At 44.9% G+C, this 24,356-nt stretch overlaps 1 protein-coding gene across 1 annotated transcript in view; it reads left to right on the top strand.

The window, feature by feature from the left end:
* The window catches only part of PITPNC1 (phosphatidylinositol transfer protein cytoplasmic 1), a 133,923-nt gene that overhangs the window by 98,608 nt on the left and 10,959 nt on the right, over positions 1–24,356 (top strand). The window contains exons 9-10 of the mRNA XM_061176946.1: positions 16,989–17,144; positions 19,946–20,009. Coding sequence (XP_061032929.1) covers positions 16,989–17,144; positions 19,946–20,009 — 220 coding nt within the window. The remainder of the gene's footprint in view (positions 1–16,988; positions 17,145–19,945; positions 20,010–24,356) is intronic.

Here is a 24,356-nt window from a genome sequence, read left to right as displayed (position 1 = left end):
TGATCCCAGCAAGGCTGGAGAGAAGTTCTGCCATTCTTCTGATCTTCAAGAACATATCCTCTGTGAAAACGTGGGCTCAGTAGTTGTAGTGCGCGGGCTTTGTTGCTCCTCGGCATGTGGGATCTTCCCGGACTAGGGCTCGAACCCTTGTCCCCTGCATTGGCAGGCGGATTCTTAACCACTGCACCACCAGGGAAGTCCCAAGTTAGGCGTTGTTAAAGTTGGTGTTTATGGGGCTTATACTTAAACATAACGCATACATGACATTATTTTATAAAAATGAGCTCACACGATGCAACTTTGCAACATGCACTTTCTCAGTAACGCTATAAGCTTGCCGTCTTTCTGGGGCAGTACACGTCTCTCTAGCAGACTTCGTAATGACTGTATGATGTGCCAGTGTATGATTATGCCATTCTCCATTTGGTGGACATTTAGAGTGTTTCCATTCTTTTGCTATTATAGTACTTCAGGCAACATCCTCATGCTATATTTTTTTTGGGGGCATAGTTTTAATATTTCTGTGGAATAAGTTCTAAAAGTGAAATTGTTGTGTCAGTGGGTATGTGGGTTTAAATCTTTTCAGATATAGCCAAATTGCCCCCACTCCAAAGCTATATTAAATGACTCTCTGATCCACACTTGTGTGGGAACACACTGAATTTTGAAGAAGTGAGATTGGAAAGGCAGTGTAGTGAGTGAGAGCAAAGGCAGTGAAAAGGTGGGGAATTCCACTGCACGTTCAAGGGTCAGCGAGTAACCGGGGCAGAAGAGAAGAGCCTCGAATGTCAGGCCAAGGAATTTGGCTTTTATTCTGCAAGTAGCTGAGAACTTTCAAAGCAGGGTCACCAGCCCCCTTGCAAGGCGTCTCCATTTGTGACCGCACCAGAGAAACTGACTTTCTCGGGGGGGCGGGGGGGGGGGTGGCGGTGGTGAGGGCAGACCCCTGGACACCAAGAGGTTTAGAACCCTGTAATCCATCAACTTACTTCTCTCCTTCTTCTGCTACCTCTTTCGTGAACAAATCACCTTCAGCCATATTGGCAGCAATAAAACTTTGTTAATGAAAAGAAACTTTTGGAAAGAACAGGGCACTAAACAGTAGTCCAGTCTTCAACAACCCTGGCTGCATCATTTTTAGACCAATAACAAATAGGTACTCTCTTTCAGTTCTCATTTCTTCCAAGTAAAAGAAAGCTGGGTCACCAAGTCTTACTGAAATACCATGCCTAGTGCTGGTGTTTAAAACCACTACTGTTCTTTTGGCCTAATCATGTGGAGCTACTGCAATGTTGTGAGCAAAGCCACTTTTTATTGGAGTACTAGGAAAACGGTAGTGCCCAACTCCATCCTAGAGAAAGGATTTTTGTTTTTTAATTTTTCAAGGGGAAAAATAACCAATTTAAACTGCTGCAATAATTTACATGAATGAGGTTCCCCAGAGCTCGGTGCCCAGAATAGCAGTTCCAAATCTTACCAATTGGATTGGGTAGTGAAATGCCAAACCATGTGTGAGTCAAACAAAACTGAGGCAAATGAATTCCTCAATATCAGATCAAAACCAGAGATTCGAAGTCTCTGCCGGGAGTGGAGTTGCTGATTGTGGTGCTGGGTCACTGAGTCAATAGAAAGAGCCTTTGGGGAAATGGCCCCATGTCCCCAAAGGGAGGATTCAACCAAGCAAAACATCCATTGAAGGGAGAAACAATTGGGCTTGTTGAAGAGGGATCTGTGTGAAAGATAACCTCTAGAACTTACGGATGGGGATTCCCAGCCCATGCTTTCCCTGAGTAGATGGAGCTCAACCCTAATGTAATAAGGGGCTCAGGCTTTGGGAGGCCTCCCAGGTGATCACAGCCATGGCACTTCATCAGCACCAATGATGATTCACCATCTTGAATCTCTTTCTCCGTTCAAATGAGTGGATGGATGGAGAGATGAGATGAGATGCAATGAGATGATGTGAAAGGCAAAGCATTAAAATGCACAGTACTGGCACCCAGTTAGCATTTAATAAATGTTCCCTTCTCCCTGCTTTGACACTGGCATTGAGATCTGCAGATGTGTTGCTGGGATGGTTGCTCAGTAGAAACCAAGTGTCTTTGTTTTTTAAGATTTTTTTTTTTAATGTGGACCATTTTTTTTTAAGTCTTTATTAAATTTGTTACAATATTGCTTCTGTTTTTTATGTTTTGTTTTTTTGGCCACGAGTCATGTGGGATCTTAGCTCCCCGACCAGGGATCGAAACTGCACCCCCTGCATTGGAAGGCAAAGCCAGGGAAGTCCCCCAAGTGTCTTTGGAAAGTGGCTGCCATGAGTGGCGCTATGGGAGTTTGTTTGCATATTGCTTTTTATTTGTTGGCATGAATGCAGAAGAGAAGCAGAGAGTTGGTTTCAGTCACTCCAGTTCACAAGATGACAGAATTTGCTGCAGGTACAGCAAGATCCTTCAGAAAATGGAGCCACTTGTACTGCTGAGACTTTTTTAAAAAATGTGTTCATATTACTTCTGTTATTGTTTAACCTGAATTCAGACTGGCATGTGCCTCTTACACTTCACCCCTAAGAAACCTTAGAGGTTGCATTTACTGTTTGTTGTGCCAACCTGGGGCAGTCTGTAGCACTGAGTCCCAGGATGCTACCCAAGGCAGCTTGGGCATTTTATCAACTGTCTACCACAAGCCTTTTACCAGGTGTATTTTAGAAGAATAGTAGTTAAGACTTTAAAAGAAGGAAGCGGGATCCAAAGGAAAGGCTTTCAGCCAGAAGTGAACAGATACAACCAAGCTCTTCTTCAGTCCCATCTCATGGAGAACCTCCATCTGTACATTCAAGAAAACAGGCATTAAATCCACAACTTGCCACCTACATCAGCCCCTGCTGATTTTTTGCCTTATTAAAACACCAGAACTTCTTGGTCCTTAGAGCAGAGTTCCCAAATCAGATTAGAATCACCTTAGGAGCTTAAAAAAAAATGCAGTTGCCTGGGACCCTCTCTGGACCTACCAAACCAGATGCAGTAAGATGGGACCCAAGGATCTGTGTATGAATGCATCACGTTTGGGGAAAAACCTCAGAGCAGAGCTTCCCAACCTTTTTCATGCCATAATGCACATAGAAAATGATCGGTTTTGATTGGCATGTCAGGGAGCTCCTGGTCACAGAGGACCACCCCCCAGGGTCAGGAGGCCCAGTCTGCTCACGCAGGGGCCAAGGGGACCCGGACCTTGTCACACCTGTTTATCCGTTCAAGGTAGGGAAGCTCTGCCTAAGCAAGCTCCATTTACCGTGTTCGCATTTTAAAACCATTTTATTGTTACTTAATTTTGTAGAGGCGAAAGGAAACAGCAATGTAAGCCTGGAAGACTGCCCAATCCCCTACCGAGGGAGGGGTCAATACCTTTGATTTTCATTCCATCTGTTGAGAATCTGATGCCATCTGTCATCTGTAGAGTCATACTCAATGCCTTCCTTGCCAGCCAACAGTGTTTTTATAATATACATTTGTGCAGTTTTCTCCTAAGTTGCTGCTGAGTTGGGGGCTGGCCTCGGATCGACCCTCATCCAAATTTATTTTCTTTCATTGAAGACCGTAATCGGTGTCCGTCAGATCCTCTGGCTAGATCTTGCCCAAGCCCTTTCCCAACTAGCTCTAAGAATCTAGGGCTGCGACTCTGGGATGATGGAAGTGATATTTTTTTCTCTTGAGAAATAAGACCTGACCCAGTGATTCTCTCCTCCACTTCTGTTCTTTCAGACTCCAAGTACAACTGTTCAGCTTCTGCTCCAAAAATATCCAGGAAAGAATAGGTGCTATTTAGTGGCTTGTCTTCATCTTTTATTGTTAAGGGACCCAAAGAAAGACATACAATTATCAGCTCATTAACTTGGGCCTTATAAGTTTCAACAGATTTCTCACAGAATTGCTAAACCTGACTTTAGAGGGACAGGAACTAACTTTTGAGAGAAAGAAAGGTCATTGCTAAGTTATTTTATTCAGTAATATCATTTAATGCTAACCACTCAATAGAATAGATATTGTTTCCATTTTATAGATAGGGAAACTGAGGCTCAGAGAGTCCAAGTAGCTTGCTGACGTTTCAGGAAGCCTTGATTCAAACCCCAGAGATTGTGCTTCTCCTCCCCAACCAAGCTGGCCCCTTCAGGCAAAGCTGAAGTTACAAACACTGTTGTCTGTCTTTATAAAGCACTCTAGGTAATTTGTTTCCTCCTAAAATGTAATTCGTTAACCCCGAGTCTCACTGACCATATGAATGGAGGATCTTAGGGAAAGACAGAGTAAGTAAGAGGAAGGGCCTTTCCAGTCCCTTGGTTACCCTCCTTAGGTTTAATGATCTGATGGAAGTCGACTCCCCATCTTTTAGGAAAATTTTCCTCCTTGTGAACATTCTAGAAAATAGTGGGTTGGCCAAAACAAACCTGGTCTGGAAAAAAACAAAACGTGGCCATCCCACAGCGGAGTAATACAGGAACCCATTAAAGAAAAAATAAAAGTCATAGCCCCCAACGAATACACCCACAGACACCAGTTTAGGAAACATTCCTTTTCTCATTTTTATCATCCCCTCAGCAGTCTTGGAGTTAAATAACTTGCCCAGGTTCACACAGGTAGTAGTCGCTGGAGCAGAAATTCAAACCCACGGGTGTCTCATTGCAAAGCTTTTTTGGTCCACAGTTCTGCTCCACAGAACCTCGGGCCCCACGGAGGTGCTTCTGAGCCCAGTAAACAGTGACATATATTGTGTCAAACAATGAAGGTTGAAACAGTCCAAGGAATCCACTCATCATTTTTACCTTCTTTATATGTTGGGATTCCAAATAATAATTATATTTGGGAAAACAAAATGAGTTCTAAAGCTAAAATCAGTTTGAAATCTATTCCAGCTTTAAAAATGGAAATCCGGAGCTTCCCTGGTGGCGCAGTGGTTGAGAATCTGCCTGCTAATGCAGGGGACACGGGTTCGAGCCCTGGTCTGGGAAGATCCCACGTGCCTCGGAGCAACTAGGCCCGTGAGCCACAACTACTGAGCCTGCGCGTCTGGAGCCTGTGCTCCACAACAAGAGAGGCCACGACAGTGAGAGGCCCGTGCACCGCGATCAAGGGTGGCCCCCACTTGCCGCAACTAGAGAAAGCCCTCGCACAGAAACGAAGACCCAACATGGCAATCAACCAATCAATCAATCTATCAATCTTAAAAAAAAAAAAAAGGAAATCCTTTATTGCCTTCAAATACAGAGTGATTGGCTTATTGACTATCTCTATCCCAGTTTCTGTTCAACAAGTTGGAGGTCCAAGTTTCCCAAAACAATACCATACATGAGGAGCAAACTAGATTCAGGGACAGTTAATCCAGTGCTGATCACTGTTGCCATGTTGCAACTCATCAAGAATATTTCTCAGTCTGTTATCAGCTTTTTAAAAAAAATTTTTTTTAATTGATTGATTGATCGATGGATTGGCTGCGTTGGGTCTTCTGTGGCCGTGCGCGGGCTTTCTCTAGTTGCCGCGAGCGGGGGAGCTACTCTTCTTTGCGATGCGAGGGCTTCTCGTTGCGGTGGCTTCCCTTGTTGCGGAGCATGGGCTCTAGGTGTGCAGGCTTCAGTAGTTGTGGCACATGGGCTTCAGTAGTTGTGGCTTGCGGGCTCTAGAGCGCAGGCTCAGTAGTTGTGGCGCACGGGCTGTGTTGCTCTGCGGCATGTGGGATCTTCCCGGAGCAGGGCTCGAATCCATATCCCCTGCATTGGCAGGCGGATTCTTAACCACTGTGCCACCAGGGAAGCCCCTGTTATCAGCTTTTGATTTCAGAAACTTACACTATCTGTGGGCCAAATTGTACATCCTCAGTATGGATATATGATACGGTTATTAATGCTTCATAGCCTGTGTCCAAACAGCACAGCTAAGATCAGAGTGAGCAGGGACAGTCCACAACACAAAGTCCCAGCTCAAAGTCTGCCAACGGAGCCAGGTCCTAACGGCCCTCCTTTCTGGGAAGAGATTGGCTCCCTGGCTATTAGGAGGCTGGTGCCTAGCCTCTCACTGTCACACATCGTAAGGCGGGGTCCTCTCCGGTGGGTCCTTGAATAACTTTATTTTTAAGAGGTGATCTTAAAAATATAGTCATATCTGTGCCAAAAGGAACAGAGTAGCTTCATGTAACAGGATATTAGGGAGCCGCCTCTTGTCGCTCTGGAATTGGGAACCAGGCCCAAAGCTGGGGACGAAGAGGAGTTACAACTCCACATTCCCCGGGCAGCCGCTCATCACTGAGGCCAGGTTCTCCCCAGGGCTGGCCCAGACGGCCCAGCTGGCCCTTTCGCCATGGCACCCATCATCCATCTCCCCTCCATTCCTAGTCTGTATTTGAAGATGAGGGAGGGGAGTTCTCAGAGTCATTGGGGGTACACTTCTTGCCTAACCCCAAAGCCATGTGACGGGAGAATTCCAAGAGAATTAATTACAGAAATTGGAGCATCTGCAAAAGAAAAAGAAAAAAAAAGCTGACTATTTGCTGAGCTGGGAACCTGCAGGTCCACACGCAGCTCTGCCATCCAGGGAGACTGGGGCGAGGCTGCAAAGTGGCCCCAGAAGTTCGTAGGGGAGCATAGAGATTGATTGATGCCTGCTGCCCATCTGGAGATTTCTGAAGGAGGAGGCTTGTGGAAGGAGCCCATGGCAAGGGCTCAGGTGGAGCTGTGGAGAGTGAGTCTGGGAATAGGATGGGGGCCGGGGCGTTCCTTTGGACATTATACAAAATGAAGATAATAATGTACTACTTGAGAGGTTTGTAGTCAGGAGAATTCTGGGGTGTTTGCCCTGAAACCCACAAATTCTCCAATTCTCTGATACCAACCCGGTGTCAACAATTCATTTCAGTTCTGACACTACCTGGCTTGAGCATCACATAGCACAAGTTCAAGGACTCAGTCCCACAAGACCACTCCCACTTCAGATGCCAGTCACAAGTCCAAGGCCACCACATTAACTAGTATGGTTATTTTTCCCCTCCTTCCCACAAAGTCAACCTCACGTTCGAGAATTTGCTGGGAAGGCTCACAGAAATCAGGAAACCACTTGACTTATGTTTAACAAACATTTACTAGTTTTTTAGAAAGAGTGCAATTCAGGAACAGCCAAAAGGAAAAGATGCACAGGGCAAAGGATGAGGGAGGGAGGTACAAGGTTGCACGTCCTCTCCAGGCATGCCTGCTGCACCCCCCCCCACCCCCCCACCCCACCCCCCGCCCCAGCACAGTGATGTGTTCACCAACCCGGAAGCTCTCCAGATCTCATTGTCAAGAATTTGTATATTTCAATCGCCAGCCTCCCTCTTCCCTCCCCAGAGGTCGGCGGTCTAAGCCCTTGATCTTTCCAGGAACCAGCCCCGTCCTGAGGCTATCTAAAGGCTGCACCCTAAGTCACCTCAAATATATTTCTTATACCACAAAGATTAAATAAGAGAGCATATCTGAAGTGCTCGACCCAGGCTCTGGTACCCAGCAAGCATTTGATGAACATTAGCTAGTGTGGCGACTTCCCCCTCCTTCCATCCTCCACTTTCTCCTGACCACCTCTCTCAGGGTTCTCTTTTGCCTTTGTCTCCTCCCTCCCCACTAAAAGGCATCACCAGTGGTCACCCTCAGGGCTAGAGGCTGCTGACTCTTCAGTGGTTTTGTGGTTTGTACTCAGATTTTCCATTCTCATGCTTCCTCTTCTTCAGGTAGAGAGTTTTGAGTTCTCCCGGCCCTGAATTAGAACCGCGAAGGGCTCAGAACACCACCCACCAAAACACTCCCCCCGCCCAGCCACCTTTTTCTCTGCCTTTCTACATGTCAGACACACCTTCTGAGTCGAGCTCCTTTAAGAGTTGCTTTGCAGAGGACTAACACAAATCACTCTGTGTTTGCAGTACACGCTAGTGCCAAGAGCAAATGCTTTAAAAATAGCACTTTAGGTATTAACTGCTAACAAAGCAAGAATTGGCTGCTTCTGGCTACAATTTGCATTTGGGATTTTTTTTTTTTTTTTTTTTTTAAGCTGATGCATAGCAGGTGACCTTTTAAGTAAAGTTTCTGGCCAGTTCTCAAGTGCACTGTGATGAAAGCTCCTTAGTGCTGTTGGCTTTTTTTTTTTTAACACCTTTATGAGACCTAGCTCACATACCGTACAGTTCACCCACTAAAGTGTAGAATTCAGTGGATTTTAGTATATTCACAGATGTGGGTAACCATCACCACAGTCAAATTTAAAACATGGTCATCAACCCAGTAAAGAAACCCTGTATGAATTTTATTTTTATTTATTTATTTATTTTTGGCTGTGTTGGGTCTTCGTTGCTGTGCGCGGGCTTTCTCTAGTTGCTGCGAGAGGGGTTGCGGTGCGCGGGCTTCTCACTGCGGAGGCTTCTCTTGTTGCGGAGCACGGGCACTAGGTGAGGGGGCTCAGTAGTTGTGGCTCGTGGGCTCTAGAGCGCAGGCTTCAGTAGTTGTGGCGCACGGGCTTAGTTGCTCCGCAGGCATGTGGGATCTTCCCAGACCAGGGCTCGAACCCATGTCCCCTGCATTGGCAGGCAGATTCTTAACCTCTTCGCCACCAGGGAAGTCCCAGAAACCCTGTATGCTGTAGCTATCATACCCCCTATTCTTTTATCCTCAATCCCACCCCAGCCCTAGGCAATCACTAATCTTCCTATCTCTGTAGATTTCCCTGTTCTGGACGCTTCATCTGAATGGGATCCTTTAATATGTGGTCTGTTGGGACTAGCTTCTTTGAAAGCGCTTTAATTTTTATGTGTATCCCTTTTAGGATTCAGGTTTAAGAAATGTTGGTCCAGGGGCTTCCCTGGTAGCACAGTGGTTGAGAGTCTGCCTGCCAATGCAGGGGACGCAGGTTCGAGCCCTGGTCTGGGAGGATCCCACATGCCGCGGAGCAACTAAGCCCGCGTGCCACAACTGCTGAGCCTGCGCGTCTGGAGCCTGTGCTCCGCAACAAGAGAGGCCGCGATAGTGAGAGGCCCGCGCACCGCGATGAAGAGTGGCCCCCGCTTGCCGCAACTGGAGAAGGCCCTCGCACAGAGTCGAAGACCCAACACAGCCATAAATAAATAAATAAGTGAAATTCTTTTTTAAAAAAAAGAAACGTTGGTCCAAATTTGCGGCTAAATTTTAGCTGGTTGAAACGGCCATTCACTGAAGAGGAATGAGAATAATACCACCTTGGAGTCATCAGGAAGAGTTCCTGAATGCAGGAAAAAATCTGATATTTTTCAGATTGGTTAGTTCATCTCTATTTGAGGGCTGAGCATTATGGTTACATAATATAGCAATTCCTAGCCAGTTACTGCTTAGCCCTTTTTCATTTAACATTTATCAAAGACTTCTAATTTCAGTTAACAGGGCAAGCCCCTGTTGGCTATAGTCCTTTGTGGTTCAAACGGAAAGCGTAATTAATCACAGAGACTTTATATCTCAGTGAACGTTGGCTAATAATATTGCCTCTGAGATGCAAGCTGCGCTCCAGCCAGGCTGAGATCTCCTGTGGGTTTCTCCTGGCACCTCCCAGGTGTGAGACTGATCCTGACAAACCCAGGGACACAGTTTCACATGGGCTGCACTAATCAAAGCCCTTAGCGTCACCTTTGTTTGGCTTTGTCCAAGTGCGAGATGGATGAAGTTTGAAGGTGTGACTGACCCCGGGGAGAGGAAAGAGGAAGGCTTCTAAAGAAGATGCGCCCGCACGGAAGGAAGTGTGACCAGCGAGGTCCATCTGGCCCCAGAGAGACGCTCTGGCACCAGCACGGCTCCCTCCATAAGATGGGCTTTAATGACAAGGGTCCAAGTTGCCATCTGCCAAGCCTGGGGAGCACCGATAGGATCCAGAGCCAGAGCTCTCACTGGAGATGAATTTAGAAGCCCCCCAGCTGGAGGAACTTGCAGCCTGGTGCGTTCCCAGCTAGCCAGCTGCTGGGCAGAGCCCTCAAGGCAAGAGCATTGACCGAGTAGGTGAACAAGCTGTGGAAGAGTTACAGGGTAATCTAGAGGATTTCCCTTGTGAAAACCTCTCTGACTTGGTGTTAGAGGTTGGCCTGGTTCCCCACAAAAAGATATGTTGAAGTCCTGACCCCCAGTACCTGAGAGGGTGACCTTACTTGGAAATACGGTCTTTACGGAGGTAATCAAGTGAAAATGAGGTTCAGTGGGCTCTAATCCAATATGATTGTGTCCTTATGAAAGGGGGAAATTTAGAGACAGAGACAGACATGCACAGAAGGAAGACGATGTGAAGACAAACGGGAGGACGCCATGTGACCGGAGTGTACATCTACAAGTCAAGGAACACCAGAATTCCCAGCAAACCAAACCACCAGAATTAGCAAAGAGGCATGGAACAGATTCTCCTTTACAACCCCCAGAGGGAACCTACCCTACTGACACCTTGATCTCAGACTTCTAGCCTCCAGAACCGTGAGACAATAAATTTCTGTTAAGCCACCCAGTTTGTGGGTGGCTTAACACAAAGTGAGTGTTAAGTGGGTGGTACTTTGTTATGATAGCTTTAGCAAACTTATACAGCTAGGTTCCCCGTTAGGGAAACAAGCTCCACCCTAGCTTGGATGATTACTGGAAGGAAAGGATTGCATTTATCTCTGTGTAGTTCTCAACTCTTCAGGAGGAAAGCTTTTATATAACCCCTAAGATGCTTGAAGCTGTCTGGCTTCAAGGCTGGCCCATCCTGACATGGGGAGATAGCTGCCCAGTGTGTCCACCTGCCAGGGAAGCTCCCAGCTTGGATGGACCAGCTCCTTTGTGTGCCCCTATGTGGTTCCGGAACCTTGGTGAAATCAGTAAAATCCCTCCCTTTAAGGGAGCAGCCTACAGTAGGGCAATCTGCTTTGCTCTCCGCTTTGTCAACTTGGAACAGTGTTCCTGAAACATAAGAGAAAGAGGGAAAGGAATTGATTCTAAGATTGAAGACTATCACTTGTCCTTGGCCCAGAACCTAGTCATGAGAGTCCAATAAGCAAAAACCCTTTTCTTGGGATTTCTTCCACCACCATACTTTTGGACACTGACAGGTGACAACTTCCAGAAGATGGAAATGCCCACCCTGCCTCTCACTGACACAAGGACACCAGCATTATGGTGGGCAGCCATATTTTTTGGCACTTATTTTTCTATACACTCAACCACAGGATAACAATAAAGTAAAAATAATCCTACAGCACTTAAGATATTCCTGCTGCCTTTCTTCTGAGGAGCTAAGTGAGATTTGAGGAAATTGAAATCTCTTAAGGATGTTTCAGTATCATGTGCTTCTTAAAGCTCTGGGATATCTCCTGTATATCATGCATCGCCTATTGGGTGTTGGGCTGGGGACTTCACCGACATTATCCAATTTAAGCCTTGCAACAGTCCCACAAGGGAATTAGTATTAACATCATCCTGCAGATGAGGAGTATTAACACCATCCCCCTCTGACAGATTGTGCCAGAATTTCAGATGAGAATCCACATGGTCTAGGAGCAGGGAGCCCAGGTCTGGGAGTCAGGTTGACCTGAGCTTGAGGCCTGGAGAGCTGTGGATAAGTCAGCAATCACCTCTGAGCTTCAGGCTCCTCGTGTGGAGCACAGAGATGACATTTGTACCTTATGGTAGTGGTTAAACCTTGGCTGTATGTTTGGATCACCTGGGGAGCTTTTGAAATGCTGGATGCACAGACCCCACCCAAGACCGATTTGATCAGAAGCATTGGGGATTTAACCATACTCCTCACCCCCAGAGGTTTCTCTCACAGTTCTGGAGGACAGAAGTTCTTAGTGACTGTGAGGCTCTAGGGAAGAATCCTTTCTTGCCTCTTCTGGCTTCTGGCGGCTCCAGGAGTTCTGTGGTTTGTGGTTGCATATCTCCAACCTCTGCCTCCAACTTCACGTGGCCTCCTTTCTGTGTCTTCTTTTCTGTCCCTTATCAGGACACTTGTTATTGGATTTAGGGCCCACCCTCTTAATCTAGGATGAGCTCGTCTCTAGAGCCTTAGTTTCATTACATCTGCAAAGACCTTTTTCCCAAATAAGATCTCATTCATAGGTACTAGGGAGAGGACTTGGACATATCTTTTGGGGGGGTCACCAACCCACTACAGAGAACTTTCACTGTGTTTTCTGATTGCACCAGGTTGGGATCCAGCAAGAGTTTGGAGATGCATAATCTCTCAGTCACACTAAAGTCAAATTTTATGTCCTTTTAAAATAGGCCAGGGCTTCCCTGGTGGCGCAGTGGTTAAGAATCCACCTGCCAATGCAGGGGACACGGGTTCGAGCCCTGGTCCGGGAAGATCCCACATGCTGCGGAGCAACTAAGCCCGTGCGCCACAACTACTGAAGCCTGCACTCTAGAGCCCTCGAGCCACAACTACTGAGCCTGTGTGCCACAACTACTGAAGCCCGCGCGTCTAGAGCCCGTGCTCTGCAACAAGAGAAGCCACTGCAATGAGAAGCCTGCGCACCGCAACGAAGAGTAGCCCCCGCTCGCCGCAACTAGAGAAAGCCCGCGCGCAGCACCGAAGACCCAATGCAGCCAAAAATAAATAAATAAATAAATAAATTTATTAAAAATAAAAAATACTATAGCAGCTATAGAAAGAAATACAAACTAGAAAATTAAAACATAAAAAAATTTAAAAAGTTGTAAGAAAGATCGACTGCTGTATGAATGGGGCAATTTAGATATTTATGTTCACAAATTCAAGTGAGAGAATGAGAGTTGAAGATAATAATTTCCAGAAGAATGAGTATTTGGGGGGAAGGTGGGGAGGAGAAATAGAGGGGGAGGGGAAAAGGCAGAAAGTTTGCAGTGACCAGAATACTTCAGATAAGACCCAGTGGTTTGATTTTTTAAATTTTATTAGTTTATCTATATATTTTGCTCATTGTCATTCAAAGGTATTCAGCTGGATGTTCGTTTCTGATCTTGAGTTTTGGTTAAAGGAGTCCTCTGGTAAATCCCTCTCCCTTACTTCCCTCCAGCTCTCTGAAAGTGAATCCCTAATTATAGGCCACGTATGAGATTTACTAGATGAAATCAGCAGCTGTGGATATGACACCAGACTCGCAAAAAATCAACACACTGTTGCCATAAAAAGCCCAATTGTTAATTGCTTCTTTGGCATCTGGCTATAACAAAAACACCCTTTCGCTGTTTAATATTCAAAGTAAATGTACTGGAAAGAACATTGGGCTAGAATTAGGGGAGGCGGGGATTCTTGTCCCAGCTCTGTTACCAAGTGCCCGTGGTTTGGGGACAAAACATTTCATTCTCTCAGGCTTCAGTATCCTTATCCATAAAACCGAGGATATGAAGTCAAATTACCACTTCCAGTTTTAAAATCCCATTCCGCGTCTTGAAAATACAGCACACTTCTCATACCCATGTAGCCTTTTCCCAAAGCTCTGTTTCACGAATGCCTGATATCATTTTATAATTTTGTGGTTCGATCGGGAGCCACATATGAACTTAAGTGTCTGCATAGTTTTCACTTTGCAGGCAATACTTTTCAGGTCTTATTCAGAAGTGAAGTTTGCTGTGAGGCCCCACAACTCTTAATTGCTTTGGAAATGCAATCTGCCGGTGTTCCACGTTTAATATTACAGAGTCTTACGTTATTCTTGAGATGTCTGGAATCTACACCAAGATTCTAGAATAGGTATCATTTCAAGATCCACAGTGGCTGGCTGAAGGAACAAGCCGAGGCTAGTCCATGAATCAGGGACTCACGTTGGGGAGGGGAGCGTGGGGTGCAGCCAGCCGACCCAGGGGCCTCCATCTTCAGGCTTCTCTCAGGCCCAGTGCACAGGACCTGAGACAAGTGAAAGCAGCTCAGGCCACGGCAACACTTCCTTGTTGACTGGGTCCTTTGTCTCTTACATGTCTGGGTTGCCAGGAGCTTTGCCCTCTTGCTTTCAACTGCTCGCTGGCCCTGCAACTGTCCTTTATTTACCCAGTTGCTAACCGGAGTAGGACAGCCTCCACTCAGCTTCACAAGGGTTTGCCTGTGTGTATTCTGGTCGGCCACAGCATGGAGGCCGTGTCTTTTGAGCCTCAAGATAGTTGTCCGTGTGCTGATAATCATACTCGTCACTTGCCTCTTGCGGGAAAGTCGAAGGGCAGGTGGGAAAAGAAACCAGCTTCCCCTGTTTAACTCCAGCTCTTGTATTTTAAGTTGCAGGAACTGCTTGGCAGCCGTGCATTTCCTTGTGTATAGTTTTCAAGGGTGTAGCTAATTGTATGAACTTTCGGTGAGTTCTGGGAAAAAAGAAAGCAGCATTCCTTCTCTTCATCTTTGGAGATCCAGTTATTGCATCTGTTTTGGAATCCATTTGATGCTCCTGTTTTGTTATCTCTTGCTGAGTAACAATTCATCCAAGAATTTAGTGGCTTAAAACAACAGTGTATTAGTTCTCACGATTCTGCCATCTCGATTGGGCTTAGCTGGGCAGGATCTTCTGTTCCTCGTGGTATATGCTTGGACTGAAATATCAAAGACGGCTTTTTCGCTCATGTGCTGGCTTCTTAGCTGGAACGAGCGAGCATCTCTCCACATGGCCCTCCACATGGCAGGCTTGGGCTTCCTCACAGCATGGTGGTCTCAGGGTGATCAAGCTAGATTTTTTACATTGTGGCAGACTTCCGGTTCCCAGCTTCTCTTAAAGACCTGAACTGACACAGTGTCTCTTCTGCCACATTCTTTTGGTCAAAGCAAGTCACAGACCAGTCTAGATTCATGGGGAGGGGAAGTAGCCTCCACCTCCTACAGGCACAGTGAGGGAGGGAATTGATGGGGGCCATCTTTGGAGATTATCTCCCATAGTCTCCCTGGTGATATAGCTCTTCATTTACTGGCCTTCTCTCTTTGTTCTTTTTTTTTTTTTTTTTGGCTGCGTTGGGTCTTCGTTGCTGCGCGTGGGCTTTCTCTTGGGGCTACTCTTTGCTGCAGTGCGCGGGCTTCTCATTGCGGTGGCTTCTCTCGTTGTGGAGCACGGGCTCTAGGCGTGCAGGCTTCAGTAGTTGTGGCACGCGGGCTTCAGTAGTTGTGGGTCGCAGGCTCAAGAGCGCAGCCTCAGTTGTTGTGGTGCACGAGCCTAGTTGCTCCGCAGCATGTGGGATCTTCCCGGACCAGGGCTCGAACCCGTGTCCCCTGCATTGGCAGGGGGATTCTTAACCACTGCACATTTTGTGGTGTAGGAATACAGGTCAGGCAGGAATTAGTCCCATGGTCTTAAACATCACATCTTTTACCAGCAATTCCAGGGTGCTTTGGAAAGGCATTGCTGCTATCTCTGCCCTGGACTGTAGGGGCTGAGCATCAGAGGCTTCATAGACTGCCTTGGGAAGTACAATAATGGCCAACATCAGTTGAGCACTTGCTATGGGCCAAACTCTATGCTTATGCCTTTTTCATATTTCATGTTATTATCATAATCTTTCTAGGCCTATGCACATAATTTCAGTAGCAGTTTCTGGGTTGGTCCAGGTGATAAAAATATAGCTTGGCAAAGTTGGTACCAAAGATTCAGAAATGCTGCCCACACTCAAGTCCCTCCCTCCCCAGAAGCACTTATTTCCTTGGGGTAGTTATTATGCATCCTTTTTTCCTTACTCCCTTCCAGAATTCCTTTTGTCAGTTCTGTATTCCATTAATTATATATGTGTCCCACTCTGGTCCCTGTCTACCCCCAGACCCACCATCTTCCTGCCATTGATGCAAGTAAGGAAGGACCCTGGAGGAAAGTCAGGGAACAGAGATCATCCAAGTAGAGTTGAGTCCATTCTCTGAGTGGAGGGAAGTGCCCTGCAATCACACACAGACCATACCTTTCAGACCACACATGCACCTGGTGCCCTCCCACAACCCCCAGGGCAAAGAAACCTGGTTGAGGGGAAGCATAATGTAATACCTGGTTCTGTGCCTGCCCACAGTGTGCATTCAGTAAACACACTTAGGATAATGATTTTTTTTTTTTTGGCTGCATTGGGTCTTTGTTGCTGCGCGTGGGCTTTCTCTAGTTGCAGCGAGCGGGGGCTACTCTTCGTTGCGGTGTGCGGGCTTCTCATTGCAGTGGCTTCTCTTGTTGTGGAGCACGGGCTCTAGGCGCGTGGGCTTCAGTAGTTGTGGCATGCGGGCTCAGTAGTTGTGGCTCGCGGGCTCTAGAGCGCAGGCTCAGTAGTTGTGGTGCACGGGCTTAGTTGCTCCGCAGCACGTGGGATCTTCCCGGACCAGGGCTCGAACCCGTGTCCCCTGCATCGGCAGGCGGATTCTCAACCACTGCGCCACCAGGGAAGCCCCAGGATAATGATTATTATAGTATTACTTTATGCAAGAATATCAGCAGGGAATTCCCTGGCAGTCCAGTGGTTAGGACTCCACAATTTCACTGCCGAGGGCACGGGTTCAATCCCTGGTCAGCAAAGTAGGATCCCGCAAGCAGCACGGTATGGCCAAAAAAAAAAGAATATCAGCAAACCCAGAGCCAGTGCACACCCTGAAAAACCCTACTGAGGTAGTAGATAGCATTTTTTATATTTCATTTATGTATTTTCATAGCTTTATTGGCATCTAATTTACATACCATAAAGTTCACCCATTTAAAGTGTTCAGCTCAATGGTTTTTAGCATATTTACAGAGTTGTGAGCCATCACCTTAAATCTAATTTTAGAGCATTTTCATCAGCTCAAAAATAACTTCGTTCCCACAGCAGTCATTCCCCATACTATCTCCCTCCCCCGGCCTTAGGCCACTAATCTACGTTTTCCATAGATTTGCCTATTCTGGATATTTTACATAAATGGAATTAGACACTGTGGCTTTTGGTGACTGGTTTCTTTCACTTGGCTTCCCTTATTCACTTATTTCATGTAAAAAGATGGTTGAACTTTTAAGTTATCATTTCTCTGATTTTTTTTTTTCTCCAGGATCCTAAACACTTCAAGTCAGAGAAGACAGGACGGGGCCAGTTAAGGGAAGGCTGGAGAGATAGTCATCAGCCCATCATGTGTTCCTACAAGCTGGTGACTGTGAAGTTCGAGGTCTGGGGGCTTCAGACCAGAGTGGAACAATTTGTACACAAGGTAAGTAAATGGACAGCAGTTCCTGGGCTATGGACAAAATAACTGTCTTTGTTGTGAGCTGGAGTGCCCAATGCCCAACAGATGTATAAGCGCTGAGCCAACACGAGGTACCTGCATCTAGAAAACCCTGTTTTCATGAAAATGCGTTTTGTCTACTGTTTAATTTTCTTCCACTAATAGATATCTTACACTTTATCTCTCATTCTGTGACCTCCATGTCTGTTGGGTGAGTATGTTCAGGAAGTTGGGCTTTCAAAATATACTCCTCTCTTTGGCATCAGGCTAATCTAGTTCCAGAGAGAGGTACTTGTACTTGGTCCTTGGGTACTCGGGTTCAGACAGAAGCACAGGGTTTATCTGTATGTGCAGTCCCCCCAAGGATAGTTCTCACTCAAAAGATCCTGCAAATGTAGACACCTGAGGTAGAAGTTGCCCCAAGAGACAGAACAGGAAATCCCAGTGGTCCCATTAGATGGTGTACCCCAGCATTTCTGCCCTTTTAATAATTCTACTACCAAAGAATTATTAACAACCTCAAAACACAGATTTCAATTGTATGCCTACTTTGACTAAACATGTTAATGTTGTAGCAGGAACCCATTTGGGGTGATGATTTAAGTTTGTTAGGGGCTTCTAACATAACTCTTATCCTCATGGAAATTAATGGGAAACACAGTGTTGAGCATTGCCCTTTGTAACTCCTATTTTCATGAAAATAAATACTACCCAAGTTGTCTCTACATTCCAGATAGGCTGGATATCTGTTTATTTTTCCACTTCAAAACTGATAAAGAATAGCTTTCTGAAATTCTTTTGGGGGCACTGGAATTTAACCTTAATGCACTGAGCTTTTTGTTACTTAGATGGATTTATCTACTGAGCTTGGGGGGGCGAGTTGACAATAAAATGTGTAAATCTTGAATTTGGGTCCAAGAAAGAGATTGAACTTGGGCTCCTGATAATGGCAGCCCCTTGAGCAAATTTGAAGCAGAGAAGTGTACTGATCTGCTGAGCTCCAGAAGCCATTCTGCCCCGCCCGGAGTGGGAGCCAAGTGGCACACAGAGAAATCAAGTTCTGGGACCTCTTGTTTTCCTGCTGTGTCCCAGTTATTAAGCAGGAAGACAGTCCGGGCTCTCAGAGTAAATATTTTCCAGCCTCAGCTCTGGGTCGAGCTCCAGCTATATATTCTTGACTTCCTACAACATCCCACCTTTTTTTTTAAACCGCAAATGATCTCCTCTTATTAGGGCCGCTACCATAGTATGTTTTATTATCTCCTCTTCTCACAAAGCATATTTAGATTGCCACAGGGCTCATTGTGTTTCTTTTCTAGTTTTGAGAATCCATTTCTTTAAAATACCTGCAAGAATTACGCTCTAGTAATAGGCATTCCCATTGCCCATTTCCAAATATAATGAAGTGTTATCAACACCCCCAAAACACACCTGCTGTGGCACATGAGCCACTAATGAGTATCTGAGGCTAGCATTTGCATGGGTTTTAAGTGCCAGGGATGCCTTTCTCTGAACACCTTTGTGTTTGAAGAATCTATTCACAGTTAAGGGGAAAAAATGTTCGAAAGCAAGCCATTAGCACATTATTGAATTCTTGTTTCCAGTAGACAGCTGTGTTGTGCTTAATGCAATAGGGTGTATTTACTGATGCCTCAATGCTGTTCTTTTGATTTCCATGAATTTGACACACTCAGCACTCAAGTGTGTATGGCTTCATGTTGTTTCTTATTTTCATTACATGTTTCCTCCTTCCGAATTACAAAAGCCTCACTAGATATCCAGAGGCCTGGAGTAATAAACACTTCATTATGAAAGCTTCCCTTGTTTCTGCAAATTCACTGAATTAAAATCCTTCATTTATTGAAACATGCTTGAACCTTCTACAAGAGGTTTTTGACAATTGCTAGATTTGTTTGGCAGGAAGAAAGGAATGTTGGAGGGAGAGCGTTGAGTATCTAAGAAATGTAAAAAGGCATATTTACAGAAGACAAGAAAAGAATACCATGAAATAAAAGCACATAAATGGTATAACACACAAACCCTATAGAATTATTTTTCTTAGTCTTCTGTTGCCGTTATGTGTCACCATAGGAAACAATTTCATTCCTTTTGTCTCCAGTCAAGTTCATTATTCCCATTATGTTCTACTCTGGTTCAGGTCTCTTATTTCATCTCTTTCAAGAATAGTTGACTAAACTGCTCCCCCCCCCGCTTTTATTACATGAAAATCAAGCCTAGAAAGATATTTACTTCTCTTGAATCCCACACCTTCAATTATTTTTTTAAAAAATTAAGCAATATTTAGGATACTTCATTAGAAAAGAGAGAGTTTTAAGTGCTTTTGGCTTAGAAGTGACTTGCTACCCGGACAAATGTTCTTGATTTCCAACATTTATGACCTCCCGGCACCAGTGTGACGCACCCTTCCGCAAAAGAAAAGTAGAACCTGTTTTAGGTAAAGATAAATGAAGAGAAAAATCTCAAGGTGATCAGTCCTAGAGATTCAGTCCAGTCACTGCTGTGTGACTGCCAAGTCGTTGTCATTAGTGTGAACAACCTCCAGCCCAACTTTCAAATAAGATAAAGAGATTAATTTACAGCAAGTGTATGGACACCATGGAAAGGGCTGAGAGTAAGTATGTCAGCCCCTAATTGTTATCACATATGGACAGAGGGATGGAGAAATTTGTAATTGCCAGGATTCCAAGAATTGGGAACCATCCCTTTTCCAGATAGTTTTCATCAAACCTGGTATTCTGTCAAACATCCTTCTTTTGCTTTTTTAGGTGGTCCGAGATATTCTTCTGATTGGACATAGACAGGCTTTTGCATGGGTTGATGAGTGGTATGGTAAGTCAACTTCCCCAAAATCACTCATAGAACAACTTCATAACATGTTGGCTTGGGCTTTCAGTCCATCTGGCTTCAACTGCTACCTAGAAAGACAACAACAAAGGCAGGGCTATTGCTTCCTGTATTGGAAACAGCACTGTCCATGGGACATAATGAAGAAGAATGTAATGATAGAAGTTTGGTCTAAAATAACCACAACACTTAGTTATTGACTAAATAGGACCTCAGTATGTTTGATGCTTGCATACTTGATAATGCAGGGCTCCATAATTCTCTGTTGGATGCGCTTCAAACCCATCCTAATTTATCCCAAACTTCAAGATCAGTGCTGTCTGAAGCATCATATCAAGTGAAAGCAGTCCTTTGATTTAGAGACTACTGGAAACACTCCCTCACCAAAAACATAAGGACTCTGTAAAAATTCAAGGACAAAGGCATTGGTACCCCCTTATTTCTAACTGAGACTATTGCTCTGGCTTTTTTTTTTAATGCTTTGGGAAGAATTAAACAAGTTCTGTATATTTCCAGTAAATGGAAAGAAACAAGGTTTGTTTCATCCCATGATGGATGGACGACCCTTCCCATATCCCCAGTGCTATCATTTTGTCCACGTGAATCCTTGACATTCCCAGAATCAGTCATCGGAGGCTAGTGTCCTTGACTATAAAAAGAAACAAACACACCCAGTTGGTGACTTGGGTCGTATCTGATTGCCTAATGAAATGCCCTTCTCCTTGGCCTTTTCCTAAGTCACATTGAGTTTGTTCTCAGTGTAACCTAGATTGCATTTTGGTGCCTTTCTGTCATTGTTCCACCAATCCCTTCCCTCCTCTTAGCAGAAGGTATCAAATTTGAAGTGAAAAGTTACATTGGACTGAATGGGCAAAGACAGTGATTGTTATTAATGTTGTTAGCTGTTTCTGACCACATTTTAAAGACAGGGTTCTGTAGGCTATGGGAGTGCTTTTTTTTTTTTTTTTTGCACAATTTTCCCAGATCCACATCTTCTGAAAAGCAAATGCATCTTTGCATCTTCCTGGGTTTGCTCAAATGCAGACCTCTGGAAGAGACTCTTTGGAAAGATAATCATTTGCTCTCTCTTATCACATACCCCCAGGACGCTGCTCACAGGCAGCCACATTGTCACACCTCCTGAACACCTATCTGTGGTTGTCTATTGAGAGACAGAGGGAGGGAGAGTCTCCTGTGATTACTTCCTCAGATCATTAAACAAATCTTTTTGGTTGTTTTTTTCTGGAGAACTTTTCTCAGATTCTTAGGAGGAGTACAGACACCCCAAAGGTTAAGAACTGCTGGTCTCCCCCAACTTGCACTCCTCCACGCTCCTGGCATCCTTGCCACCGACACTAAAGGAATTTCAAAAGGTTATTCAAATAAGAGGCTCAAAACTGGTGAGAAGTTTGGCAAGTGAACAGAGGCCTGAAGGGCCAAAACTCTGCCACAGTGAAGACCAAGAGACAGGGCACTTCAGTAGACTTCTCTTGAGTGCCAGGATGCCTTAGAGGACTTTTGGGAAAAGGCAGCATCAAAAAGGGTAGCCACGCCGTGATTAAGAGGACAAAACACTGCAAGCCTGTTGATCAGAAAAGAGAATTTGAGTAGAGGCAAGATATAGAAAAAGAAAATGTGGACGGGAGTCTAGTAAGGGAACGGCTGGAGTGCAGAGGATGGGGGCCGATTCTTTTCCATCTCACCCGAGCCTGCAGCAACGAAGAGACTTAAAGACTTTTAGTCCAAAAAAAAAACAAAACTCAGACTATTACAGGGGCCCAAAGCTAGAATAATGCATCAAAGGAAGACCTTTAAGATGAGAACATCTACTTAAGATGGGTAAGGTGGAGACAGGAATTAACTCAGGGAGTCTACTGACAAAAAGCCCTTTCTGTATCTGAGTGCAGAAAAAAAGCGTGTGGTTTAGCAGATATAGATGGTCAGGGCACCTTGTACTCCCCAGAGAAGGCATCCACCCACTATATATACAATCCTAGCCTCAACCAAAACAAGCAGCCTTTTCACTCAGCAAGGGGTCTGAGACCCACCCCATCGATTTCATGTAAATTACTGGCATCATTGCCCCCAGCTGAGCTGCTTGCCAGGAGAACAGTAGCTCCTTCATTACACAGATGCAGACACTCAGTCAAATAAATGAAAATAGCCCTGCCCACAGCCCCTTATTCAAGGTAATGCTGCAGACTGTGGGCCTTTCAGGTAAATGGCTGTGTCATGGCCCACCAGAACAGGCCTTCAGTTTTGGGTACCTGAAGTTGCTTATTTTTCTTTGGTCTCTACAGGCTCCGTGAGGCTCTCATAGTAAACATGGAAAAGGTTCAAAGTAAAGAAATCCTTTCCTATAGCTTATGGCACTTATTCTGCAAGTGGACCTGCCACATCAGCATCCTTGGGGTACTTGTTACAAGTTCAGATTCTCAGACCCCACCCCAACCTACTGAATCAGATACTCAAGGGGTACAGCCCAGCAATCTTGTGTTTTAACAGGCCCTCCAGATGAATCCGATGCTCACTAAAATTTTAAGAATGACTTTAAATCAGATTAGATTGAAGGGACAGTTTAATTAATTCAATCCAAATTTAATTATACTAGAGAATGGTAGATGTCTTCAGGGCCAACTGCTAAACTCTGATGCCTTGTAAGCATTAGAAAAAAGGCGCCCCTTCTGGGCAGGTTCAGCAGGTGCTGTCGGCTTAGGGCTGAATTTTAGCTCCATTGACCTCCTGGGCTGTGTGTTCCTGCAGTGCCCAAACTGGACACCCTTATCCACTGGCAGCCCTGGATGATCTCCTTCTCCCTGATTAGACTCACCACCTCCAGTGCTTAATTAAGAGTAAAAAAAAAAAAAAAAAAAAAGACACTGTAGATGATGATCATTTCTTGCCCAAGGATTAATTTTGTATCTTTTCTGAATTTCAGCATTTGACTGTCACATAACTATTTCCCAAAACAGATTTTATTCTGCTCTTGTACATTGTAAAGTATAACCATTTCCACTGCTGGAGGAATTGAGTTTGTCTTTCAAAGGCTTGATTGGTCTTTATCCATGAGCCTTGGGTGTCTCCTGCATGACTGCAACACTAATCAGAAGAAACAACTGCACATTTCAGAAGATGGGGTGAAAGGGGAGGTGGATAAAAATAGGCAGCCCAGCTTCACCAAAGCATGGTTTTGCTTCACAAATCTGACAGTATTTTGAGAGAGGAACACAGAGGGTTTCCCAAGGGAGGTTGTGATTGAGTGGAACCTCATGAATCCTGACCCTTCTTAAAAAGTAGAGGGGGTAGCTCTGGCTAGTATAGATGAAACTCCCTCATGAAAGTGACGTAGAAATCATTCTGGAGTCCTCAGAGCAGCCTAACAACGAGAGAAGCAAGCTCAAGGTGGAGAAAGAAGCCAGCTTAGGGACCAGCATTAGCTGACTGAGTTCACCAAGCCAGCATTTTCCAACGGCCTCAGGTTTCCTGCAACATGAACTTGAGTGCTGTGGCCCTTATGCAACATTTTGTGTGTGTGTGCTTACCTTCATTTTTCTGGGGAGAGAACCCATTGCTCTCCATCACATTTTCAAAGGGATCTGTGATGCGCCCTCCTCCACCTCCCCAAATTAAGAACTGTGGGAAAAAAATCACAACTATAGATTACAATTCTAGATCTTAGTGGTCTGAATTACATGGAAAGGGTATGCACCAAGCCTTGAGGATTGGCTACTTTCACTACAAAAAAGTAAACTGTTTATAACAAGCATCTATTGAATTTATAACCATTTTAAAGAGTTTAAAAAAAAAAAAAAGCACTTCCCAAAGCATGGCCACCATTCTGCTGGAGTCAAAGGTGTATCAAACCTAATTCATGATCGCTGGAGCTTCCTCTGACCAACCACTTGTTTAAGACTTCCATTTTGACTTAGAGAAAAAAAAAAAAAAATTTACTTCTGTGTAGGCTGAGGAGCCTGGAAATGGAGAGAAAACATTTGTAGAAAGAAATAAAATATAATGTGCCATTGGACAGGTCACTGAATTAGGATATATGGTGCTTTATTAAAATTGTCGCTGCTGCAGCTGTGCAGTACAATGAAGGAAAATCCCTGCTTGCAGACATTTTGCTCCATGTCATTTGCAGTTTCTCTGTAGGTTCAAATGACTTCTATCCTAAAGGCTTTTCAAATATACAGTCTTGCCTCCACTTCCAGTGAAATAAACCTGCCTTCTTTAATAAAATGATTGAAAGAAAATTGCCACCAGAAACAAAGTTGAAAGACTAACAGAAGCTATCTGCAACATATGTAGCCAACAGAGGACTAATATCTACAG

Source organism: Eubalaena glacialis, chromosome 19 (genome assembly GCF_028564815.1).
Source record: "Eubalaena glacialis isolate mEubGla1 chromosome 19, mEubGla1.1.hap2.+ XY, whole genome shotgun sequence".
Classification (NCBI taxonomy): domain Eukaryota; kingdom Metazoa; phylum Chordata; class Mammalia; order Artiodactyla; family Balaenidae; genus Eubalaena; species Eubalaena glacialis.
Note: the sequence above shows the minus strand (reverse complement) of the source record. Positions and strands in the feature narration are given on the sequence as shown.